Below are 11,624 nucleotides of genomic sequence, written 5' to 3' on the forward strand. Positions count from 1 at the left end.
GTCCTGTGCTGATGGGAGGGCAGACCAGCTGTCCATGCTGTGCCCCAATGTTCCCCTGGTGGTCCTGTCTCCCCTACACCCCAGACTCCAAACTCCTTCCATGGGATGGGCCATGCGCTGGTCCCTTGTGATGACTCACTGGCCTCTGAGTGGCTTCTTTTTTCTGTTGTCTATGACCCCTCACTTCTACATGGGTCCATGGGAACACTCTCATTGGTCTGGCTGGCCTGTGGTTCACCAAGGCCCTCTTCTCCACTGCCGCCTCCAAGCAATTTCATACAAGGTGCACAGCTGTGGCTTTTGCCAGCTCTTGCTCTGTGTGCTCACCAGTTCCAGCCTTGAAGTAGCCAGGGCTTGAAATGGTCGGAGCGGTCCTTTCTTTCTCTCATCGTGGCTTCTCCCGCCTTCATCAACTCTGTAGGTCTCTCTTCCTCTTCCCCTGAGCTCTAGTGGCCCCAGCTTGGCAGTCTTTGCTTTTTAGTAGTTGTAAATTGGTTGATTGTGGGAAAGGGTGATGCTGGGGACCGTCTATTCTGCCATCTTTCTGAGAAGTCTCAAATTAATGATCTTGAGATGAGAGAGTAGCCTGGATTATTCAAGTTGGCTCACTGTAATCACACGAGTCATTAAAAATGTAAGAGGGAGAGAGTACAATCAATGTCACAGTCAGAGAGAGACTTGAAGACACTATGCTGGTGGTTTTGTGGATAGAGGAAGGGACAACAATCAAAGGAATGCCAAGAAGCAGGAAAAGGCAGGAAACAGATTCTCTCCGAGAGCCTCCAGAGCTACGCAGCTTTGCCAGCACCTTGATTTTAGTCCAGTGAAACCCATTTCGAATTTCTAACTTCCAGAGCTCCAGTCATGTAAGACTGTGAGATAATAGGTTTGTGTTGCATGAAGGCACTAAATTCACAGTACTTCATTACAGCAGCAATAAGAAACTAGCACAATGACATAACTCCCAGACAGGTGCTACATGTTCGGCTGCAGACAACTCCAGCTGGTCCGATGCTTACGTAACTGATGAGCCCAGCTACCACTAGCCAATCAGCAACACCCAGAGACTTTACTTTCCTAACATAGGACAGAGGGAGCTCATGGCTCTTTGGTTTTAAGAAACTGTGCTATTTCTACTCGATTGAACCAAATCTCCCGAAGCCTGGATCTGTGCTTAATTGGATTCTGCTTGGCAGTGAAAGTTCTCCAGTTAGAGCTCAATCTTTGATCTCAGATCCATCGCTTTTTCTTTAAAGACCCAGAATACAAGAACAAATAAATAAAATCAAACAGAATAAAATAGCAACATACATGTTCTCTGAATCCACATCTCTTGCCGTCTACTATGTTTCTCTCTTTCTCTTTAGAGTTGAGCAGCATCAGTCATTCATGATCTCACTGTTCTTCTCTAATTCCCACTCATTCTCAAGCCACTGCAATCCAGATCTGTCTACACATTTCAGTAGAAGTCCAGTCATGCTCATCAGCATTCTAGCTGTTAATGCCAACAAGCAATTCTCAGTTTGTATTTAACTTGCCACATCTGCAGCATTTGATGCTCTTGGCTGTACCCTCCTTTGTGAACCTTTTCATCCCTTGGGCCTATGCGACCACTTTTCCTGTTCTTCCATCTCTATTTCTGCCAACTCTTTTCTTTGCAGGCCTAAATTTGAAGTTGGTATTCTTCCAGTTCCTTCTATTTTCACTGCGCAAGCTCTAATCCAGTCAACAAACACTTACTGAGTACTGGCACAACCTAGGCACTCTGGCAGGTGTGCACAGGGCAATCACATTTACTCCTATGGTTTCAAAAACACCAGAAAGTGAGGAATCCCAAATGACTGTCTCTGGCACAATTACTTTCCTGAACTGAAGACTTACCAGCCAAACCACCTCTGAAGAACTCCAGTTACATGTTCCTCTGACTAGTATAAACCTCAGCCATCTCCTCTCAAATCTACTCTTTCTCTTATTGCTGAACCTTTCTTGTTAGAAAGTTAAAAACCTGGGAATCACCCTTGACTCCTGCCTCTGTCATGCCTAACCCCCTACATCCTATCAGTGTCTAAATTGCTCATTTATATTTTCATAAAATATGGAGGCAAGGTTACTGCATAAGAGCAGGGTGAGATCAAGTTCTTTTTGAAAATGTAAAGAGAAGGAAAGACAGCATTGCCAAGAAGAGTTTGGTAGATGATCTGCTGAATGGCAACAGATGTCACACCTTAATATATATTCCTCCACTTTTATGTATTTCTGTTTTCAAGTCCTGAGTATACGATTGTGGAGGGAAAAAGTCTTTATCGCCTCCTATGTGGTAGGTGCTTCATAGGATAAAGGTGTCTATTTTTCCTGGACCTGAAATTCTTTTATGGAGATTTGGTCCTTGATCTCCCTCCCTAATTCTCTCTGTCAATGTTGGGGGGACAAAGCCCTGTGTCAGGAAAGGCTGGTGTTGTCAGAACAGCCTGGCTCTCAGCTCCCACGCCCTCCCATCTGGCAGTTTGCAGTTACCTCCACATGGGGTATTCTTTGCTTCATAATTGAGCTGCTATTACAAAGAGATAATTTAACTATGTGAAATGAAATAGGCAGAATTGTTTCATGGGCTTGGGTCCTGAACTGAAGACTTACCAGCCAAACCACCTCTGAAGAACTCCAGTTACATGTTCCTCTGACTAGTATAAACCTCAGCCATCTCCTCTCAAATCTACTCTTTCTCTTATTGCTGAACCTTTCTTGTTAGAAAGTTAAAAACCTGGGAATCACCCTTGACTCCTGCCTCTGTCATGCCTAACCCCCTACATCCTATCAGTGTCTAAATTGCTCATTTATATTTTCATAAAATATGGAGGCAAGGTTACTGCATAAGAGCAGGGTGAGATCAAGTTCTTTTTGAAAATGTAAAGAGAAGGAAAGACAGCATTGCCAAGAAGAGTTTGGTAGATGATCTGCTGAATGGCAACAGATGTCACACCTTTAATATATATTCCTCCACTTTTATGTATTTCTGTTTTCAAGTCCTGAGTATACGATTGTGGAGGGAAAAAGTCTTTATCGCCTCCTATGTGGTAGGTGCTTCATAGGATAAAGGTGTCTATTTTTCCTGGACCTGAAATTCTTTTATGGAGATTTGGTCCTTGATCTCCCTCCCTAATTCTCTCTGTCAATGTTGGGGGGACAAAGCCCTGTGTCAGGAAAGGCTGGTGTTGTCAGAACAGCCTGGCTCTCAGCTCCCACGCCCTCCCATCTGGCAGTTTGCAGTTACCTCCACATGGGGTATTCTTTGCTTCATAATTGAGCTGCTATTACAAAGAGATAATTTAACTATGTGAAATGAAATAGGCAGAATTGTTTCATGGGCTTGGGACTGGTGCAGAGACACAGAGCTTTGCTATTAGGATTTAATGTCTGTACTTGTTGTCTTGAATTTCTTAATAATTGTTTTTTGGCAGCTGGCCGGTAACAGGGATCAAACCCTGCACCTTGGTGTTATCTACACCACACTCTAACCAACTGAGCTAACTGGCCAGCCCAAATTTCCTAATAATTTTATCTTTGTATCTGTGTCTTGTTAACAGAAGTGCAAAGGGACAATGGAGCATGCACCTGTGGCTTGGAACCTCGAATCGCCTGTGGTCCTGCATTACGCCATTTCCCCTCCTCACTGGGAGGGGGCCTCTGACACCTACCCCTCCACCCTCAGGCACCTTGGGCCCCATCCAACCTCCTGGCCATCCTAACTAATGACACTGCCATCCTCTTCCCCCCCTAGAAGAGGAGTCGATGCTGTGTGGGGAGAGTTGTGGTCAGGTGCACCATCTGCAGTCTCAGGGCTAGGCATAGGCTGTTGTGCCCATCCACAGCTGGTAGGGCCATAAAAAGTTAGATGGACTACTTGGCCAGGGCAAGACTCTGGTCACACACAATCCAGATAACGAGTGCTTCTCGGTGTGGAGGTTGCAAACACTTGGGGGTCACCTGCTGCCTTTGGATGAGGCGGCAGACCATGAGAAGGGCAGATGCCTGGCTCAGCTTCCTCACCGCCATCCTGGGCAAGGCATGTAGATTCAGGGGTTTGCAGGAGGGGATCCTGGCAGTGGTTGGGCCACATGTGCTGAGTTACAGGGCAGGATGTGCAGACACCTGTGAGTATCATCACTTGCCCTGTGAATATCTCAATGCCCAAGGGTGTGGAACATTACATAGCAAATACCAAACACCATGACAGGTCAAGAGAGATTATAAAGGAAGGAAAAGCTGTTGATACGGGTTAAGTGTGTTCCTCAGAAGTTCGGTCAGGTCCGTGGAGAGCTGCTGGTACTTTGGAGACAAATTTTGTACCTTTCACAGCTGCTGTGATGTGGCATTTTGTTATTCTTCTCTCTTCCACTTGTGCTTCATCTCCATCGACAGATACATTGCTATTATGGACCCTCTGGTCTATCCTACCAAGTTCACGGTGCGTGTGTCAGGAATTTGCATCAGCATCTCCTGGATCCTGCCCCTGGTGTACAGCGGTGCTGTGTTCTGCACAGGTGCCAGTGACGACGGGATGGAAGAATTAGTAAGTGCCCTCAACTGTGTAGGAGGATGTCAGATTGTTGTGAATCAAGACTGGGTTTTGATAGATTTTCTGTTGTTCTTCATTCCTACTTTTGTTATGATAATTCTTTACAGTAAGATTTTTCTTGTAGCTAAACAACAAGCTATAAAAATGGAAAGTACTAGTAGCAAAGCAGAATCATCCTCCCAGAGTTACAAAGCCAGAGTGGCCAAGAGAGAGAGAAAAGCTGCTAAAACCCTGGGGGTCACAGTGATAGCATTTATGATTTCGTGGTTACCGTATACAATTGATACATTAATTGATGCTTTTATGGGCTTCATAACCCCTGCTTATATCTATGAAATTTGCTGCTGGAGCACTTATTATAACTCAGCCATGAATCCTTTGATTTATGCCTTATTTTATCCTTGGTTTAGAAAAGCCATAAAACTTATTTTAAGTGGGGAAGTTTTAAAGGATAGTTCATCAACCATTAGTTTATTTTCAGAATAAGTGTTGGTACTCAATTGAGAAAATTAAGAATGTTTTCAAGTTTTAATTTATGCTACAATTAAGTAAAATAAATAAAACCTTTCCTAATTGGGGAAATGTATTATTTTTCAAATTAGCCAGGAAGAAATTATAGGAAGTTTAAACCATTAAAATATTGTAAAGATATTTACTACAATAAATAATAAATGATAAGTGGTTTACATATGTCACCCATCTCAATTTTTGTATATGTCCTTTTCACATGCTCTTGTTTCTTCCAATTCAGTGAATTCTGAGCCTCATTCTTGGATGTGAAATCCCTAATCATCTTCTCTTATGCTCAATTCTCATTTATCTTCAAATGGTCATTCTTTCCTTGTCTTTTGCAGCACTGTTTGTTTGCTAGGGCTATCATAACAACGTACCACAGACTGGGTGGCTTAACCAAAGAAACTTATTTTCTCATGGCTCTAGAGACTAGAAGTCCAAGATCAAGATATCAGCAGGCTTGGGTTTTTTGGGGACCTTTCTCCTTGGCTTGCAGGTAGCTGTCTTCTTTGTGTGTCCTCACATTCTCATTCTCTATGTGTGTTTGTGTCCTAATCTTTTCTTATAAGGGCATGAATCATATCAGATGAGTGCCCAACCTACATACCTCATTTTAACTTAAGTGTTTTCAGACTGGAGTCCTGGGCGTTAGGACTTCAACAGGTGACACAACTCAGACCATAACAGACACAGTCCAGGTATGATGGCACTACCAGAGGGTCTGTTGATTTGCTGCTCTTCTTTGACTATTCCTTTCTGTTCCTTTAATCTTTGTACCTCTAAGAGTTTTAGGGATAGCAGGTGGGCTTTTTCTGCTTAATGGCTGGGTACTCAGAATGTTCATTTGCAATATTGTGGGACCAGTAATTCAGCCTTGGGATCAGGTAGTAACCACAGACATTGTCAAGAAATTTTGCAAGTGAAAAAAATCTACCACAAAAAGACTGGCATAATGATCATTAGCAACTGGAAACTCTGCAAATGAATTATCAATAATCACTCGCAGTTATCATTTTTATACAAACTTTTATCACCTGAAAATAATGTGTAGTTCAATTCCCTAGAATTTTGTGGGATCGAAAATTCTATGAAAATGCTGCAAAAAAAAAAAATCCATGTATTAAAAAGAGTACTGTGGAAAGAAAGATACAACAATCACTATAATACATTGAACTTTGAAAAAGAGAGATCAAAACTGAGGTTACCCACAGGTGGGACAGGGGGAGAGAGAGGGGACAACAGGAAGGAATTGGTAAAGGGTCACGAAAGATGATTACATAGTATAATATTGAATATACTAATTATCCTGATTTGAGCATCCCATATTGCTCCAGGTATTGATATTCAACTCTGTACCCCACAGATATGTACAATCAACTGTGTTTCAATAATAGTAATTTTAAAAAATAAAGCAAAAGTCAAACAATAAGAAAACAAAATAAAAAGAGTATTGTGCTGGCTGGTTACTCAGCTGGTTAGAGTGTGGTGTTGATAATACCAAGGTCCAGGGATCGAGCTCCGTTACCATCCAGTTTGCAACAACAACAACAGAGAAGAGTATAAACAATGCACACTGTAATTTCATGTTCTGATCTCTGGAATATTTTACACTGTTGATTCAATAAAAGTCATTTTGGAATGCATACCTGAAGTATTTTATATAATGAAACTAAATTTAGTGGAATAGTGATGTATAAACCTTACTTTTCTTTTGTCTTGTATTTATCTGTGGAGTCACTAATTAAAATGATTAATTTTTTTTCTCATTGGTTTCCAATGAGGCATTCGATTTTTTTAAAACAAATTTTGAGCATTAATTATGTGTAAGTACCTGTGTCAGGAATGGCTAAGAATAAAAAAATATATTATGAGTATTTTCCACAAGTAAATAATTTTGAGGGTATTATGGCCAACATTTTAAATTATATTAGTGAGGGACAGAAAAGTGTCAGAGATGGTAAGTCCTGTAAGTAGAGGACCAAGTACCATTACAAGGTTGGTACTTGGTGCTAGTCCTTCCTATAACATTTTCTTCTCAGCCACATGTGGTCCCATGGCCTGAGGATTCAGAAAGGAGTTAGAGGAGATTTTATATTTTCAGCAGAAAGAACTTTTGATGCATCTGCAAGTATGTTTGGACTTGCATAAGTAGACAGGAGTGTGGAAACCTTTTTTTGACAGTATAATTAGTTTGCATGAAAGGAGGATTGACCTTGGCAAAATGGAAGGCAGTGAGTAGATTAGTAGCATGGTAACAATCAGTGAGTAAAGTTTCATGCTGTCACTATATTCAGTAGATCAGGCCAGCTGCAGCAGATTAAAAAGAGGCTATCATGCTCCTTATTTTTGGAGTATAGAGGACAAACAAAAAAAATTAAGTGAAAGAGTTGGATAATAGTTCTATTCAATAAATTTTCTGTATAATTGCACTGTTGCTTCATTAATTTATAGATAATGAATGTGACAGAGTTCAAAGGTAAATTAAAATGTTTTGAAAATCCTGTAGGAAAGCAAAATATTTTGTTTGGAATAAAACCAAAACCTCCAGTATATGGTTACATGTCACTTAACAATGGGGATACCGTCTGAGAAATGTGTCATTGTGTGAACAGCATAGAGTGTATACCTAGATGGTATATCATACCACACACCTAGGTTGTATGGTACAGTCTATTGCTCCTAGGCTACAAACCTATGCAGCATGTTACTGTGCTCAATACTGTAAACAATTATAACACAATGTTAAGTGCTAGTATTTGTGTATATAAACATCTGAACATATGAAAGTACAGTGAAAATATGGTGGAAAGATAAAAAATGGTCATATATGTGGTCTGTAATTGCCTGAAACATTGTTTTGTGGCACACGATTGTAATTTTAAATATGGGGTTTCTTTTGAACATGTAGAGGGTGTGTGGAATTTCACAAAGGAGAGAGAAGATAGGAGATTACAGTTTTCCATATTCTTCACGATAGTCTTTCCTAAATATGACTGCCCCAGATATGCTGATTATGACTTTCTGATTATACAAGCATATAATGCCTTTCTTGGTACTACAGAGTAGACTCCCTGGCCATAGATGACTGATTAGAATTGGACACATAATCCCAGGAAAATGCATAAATATGCTTGATTGAGTCCATTTCATTATCACTCAAGAGAATATAAACTAAGATACCAGAGAATGTTAATACTGAGTATTAGAGTGAAGTTTCCTGCATCTTGAGGCTCATGTCCAGGTAAAGACAAGATGGTCCAATATTATCACATTGTATAAACATCGTTTTACAAGTATTAGTTAATACAATCATATGAGAGAAAGAATAAATATAGAAATTCAAAACTAGGAAGTTAAAATATCATTATTTACAGATGATATGACTGAAAATAAATTTGTCTAAATTTGCCTTGTTACTGTTGTGAACTAATCCCAGACATCAACAACTCTTTTCCTGACCTGGAAACAAAGATTGTGAACATATATTTCCTGCAATTATTTAGTTTCCTTAAGGTGTAAATGTACTCAGTGACTTTGGGAGCTAGAGTTTTTAGGCTTATAGGGATTGAGCAAGACATTAATAGGTTAGCCACCTGCTTTAGCTCTAGGGATTGCATGATCAAGTAGTCAGTGTTACAGATTTCTGCAAGTCATACAATTCTGATATTCTGACTACTGCTTTAAATCTGCTGTCCATTTTGATAACTATATCTACTTGGTCTTTGGAGGTGAATTGCCACCATTTGGTCTCCATGGGCTTGGGATTCCATCACCATCATTGCATTCAGATATCCCCATTTAATTGTAGCAGCTTCCACGGTAATTTCTGATGCATAGATGGGCCTACAGCAGAACACTTCAAGGATGTTGGGCTCCTTTCACAGATTTATTTCTTGTAGCTGTGGTGAAGGGCATATCCTCTGAACTCTCCTGCACTGAGTGAGCCTGTCTCAAATGATAAATTCACTCAAGCATTTCAATTCACCTAAGTATTTGTATACCTTTCTTGACAGTAGGCCAAGGAAATTCTGACATATTTGTCTTCAGTTGGTAGAGGCAGTATTTGGGTCCATATTTGTCAACTAACCAAAAAATCTGTTAGAGCTATTCCAAGCCCCTTGAACTAAAACTCTGAATCCAGAATGTCTGCTTAGTCAGCTCATATCAATACAGTCACCCTAATTTGACTCTACATTCCTTCCACATTGGTATCACATAATTGGGATCCAATTCCACAGATATTCTTCAGGTTTCTGTTAATATGGACTGGCAAAGTCATCCAACTCTTCTGGCTTGTGTTGGACCTCCCCATGAGTCACACTGTGTATATCATCCTTCTGAGCCTGCTTGGACCTGAGTTTGATCATACATCTAGCAGCAAGGAGAGCTGTTAGGATAGGTCCTGAGGAGAATCAGCACTACACTGTAAAGCAAATATGGCAGGAGAGGCCATCAGAGGGTCTTCAGGCAAAGTAGAAAGGGCTTCCTCTAACAGCAGAAAAGGCTTGAGCCAATTTAGGACTTTGAGGTACCCAGTTTCATCAAAATAGGCCTATATGTCACTGTCCTAATTTTAAAGATCCCATCTATATTGATGATAGCATTTAACAAAAGAGACCCTGGGAAACTGGGAATTGAATTTGCTTTGTAATTCAGCTATATACAGGTATATACAGTTTTCAGAAACTAAGTACTGTGGCTATAGACAGTAAGAGGTTCTTTCAACGCATTGATAGGGGCTTTCAGGTCCCTCATATGGACCTTGAGCTAGGAATTTAAAGCCTCTAGAACTCATTGCCCCCCAAGTTCTCCAGAGCAGTTAAAAGTAACTAACCAATCCATTATACTCTTTTTGTTAAAATGTTATATGGCAGCAAATCCTTGGTGACCCAGAGCCTTGTCTTCTGTAGGCACTTGATTCCCGTTATCTACAGATGAGAATTTGAGTAGACATTTGCACCTGTATGCCATGGACTACCAGTTTCCTCTCTACCACTGGAAACAGGGTCATTGATGCTTTTAAATATAATTATATCGGAGAACCAAGTATAGGAAACCCAGAACCAGCTTAGAAATATCCTCTTAAGATTTAGTTTCTCTGGAACATAGTTCTTTTATCATTATATGATCTCTTTCTCCATTTCTTAAAGTAGTATTTGTCATGAATTCTACATTGTCTGCTATGTACATAACAGCAGCTGCTTTTTTATGCTTACTATTTGTATAGCATATATTTTTAAATTCTTTTTTCCAAATGATTTGACTGTTTAAATATACAGTGTCTCCTGTAGGCAGCATACAGATGGGATTGCTTTTTTAATGCAGTCTGACAATCTTGCCTGTTAGTTGGACTGTTTAATACATTACATCTAATGTAATTATATATATATATATATATTTGTGTTTAATTCTATTATCTTGCTCTTTATTTTTTATTTGTTCCTTCTGTATTTTGTTTGTTTCTCCTTTCCTGACTTATTTGGGCTAATTAAACACTTTTAGTTTCTATTAATTGTTTTCTATTGACTTCTTAACTATGGAGAAATATATTTATGGATTAGCAGACTCAATACCCAATCCTTCAATGACATTAAGAAAATATAGAAACCCTAAATATGTATGCCCCTAATTGCAGAGCATCTATATTCACAAACCATAAATGACAAAACTAAAAAGAGAAATAAACAAATTTACTGTCCTGATAAATATTTCAGTACATCTCTCTCTATAACTGATTTATAAACTCAATTTTCTACCAAGAAAAATTCCACGGGTTTTTTTTTTTTTTTTTTTGGCAGAAATTGGCATAGTGATTCTAAAAGTTGTATGAAACATCAGAAGACGTAGACTGGCCTGAAAATTTTTCAATAGGACAACAAAGTGGAAAACTTATATAATCTGATGTCAAGTCTTACTGTAAAGCTTCAGTTAAGACAGTGAGGCATTTGGACTAAACATAGATATATAAACTAATGGAATAGAATAGAGAGCCCAGAAATAGGCCCACAGGTAAATAGTTGATTGGTTTTTGGTAAAGGAACAAACATCATTTACTGGAGAAAGAATAGTCAAGAAATACTGCTAGAGTTGCTGAATATCCATATACTACCACTACTGCTACTACTACTAAACCTCAAACCCTTCCTAACAACATATGTAAAATTAATATGAAATGCATCATAGACCTAACCATAAGAACTAAAATTACAAAAATTCTGGAAGGAACATGGAAGAAAATAGTTGTGACATTGGGTTTGGCAAAGACTTCTTACATAAAAAATAAAGGCACTAATTATTAAAAAAAAGTTGGATTTTATGAAAATAAAAATCTTTTACTTTTCAAAAACATTGTTAAGAAATTAAATGTAGGGCCGGCCCGTGGCTCACTCAGGAGAGTGCGGTGCTGATAACACCAAGGCCCTGGGTTTGGATCCCATATAGGGATGGCCGGTTCGCTCACTGGCTGAGCGTGGTGCTGACAACACCAAGTCAAGGGTTAAAATCCCCTTTCCGGTCATTTTTAAAAAAAAAAAAAAAA

General features: G+C 39.4%; 1 protein-coding gene across 1 annotated transcript; it reads left to right on the top strand.

Annotated features, from left to right (window-relative positions):
- Positions 1-3,531: 3,531 nt before the first annotated feature.
- LOC103602439 (trace amine-associated receptor 8-like) lies at positions 3,532-5,059 on the top strand (the record flags this gene model as incomplete). The annotated part of the gene is made up of 2 exons (XM_008586841.1): positions 3,532-3,549; positions 4,271-5,059. Coding segments are annotated over 2 exons (807 nt in total), but the record flags the coding sequence as incomplete, so codon positions are not given.
- Between the last annotated feature and the right edge of the window lie 6,565 nt (positions 5,060-11,624).

The sequence above is a fragment of the Galeopterus variegatus genome, unplaced genomic scaffold (genome assembly GCF_000696425.1).
Source record: "Galeopterus variegatus unplaced genomic scaffold, G_variegatus-3.0.2 Scaffold114, whole genome shotgun sequence".
NCBI classification, from domain to species: domain Eukaryota; kingdom Metazoa; phylum Chordata; class Mammalia; order Dermoptera; family Cynocephalidae; genus Galeopterus; species Galeopterus variegatus.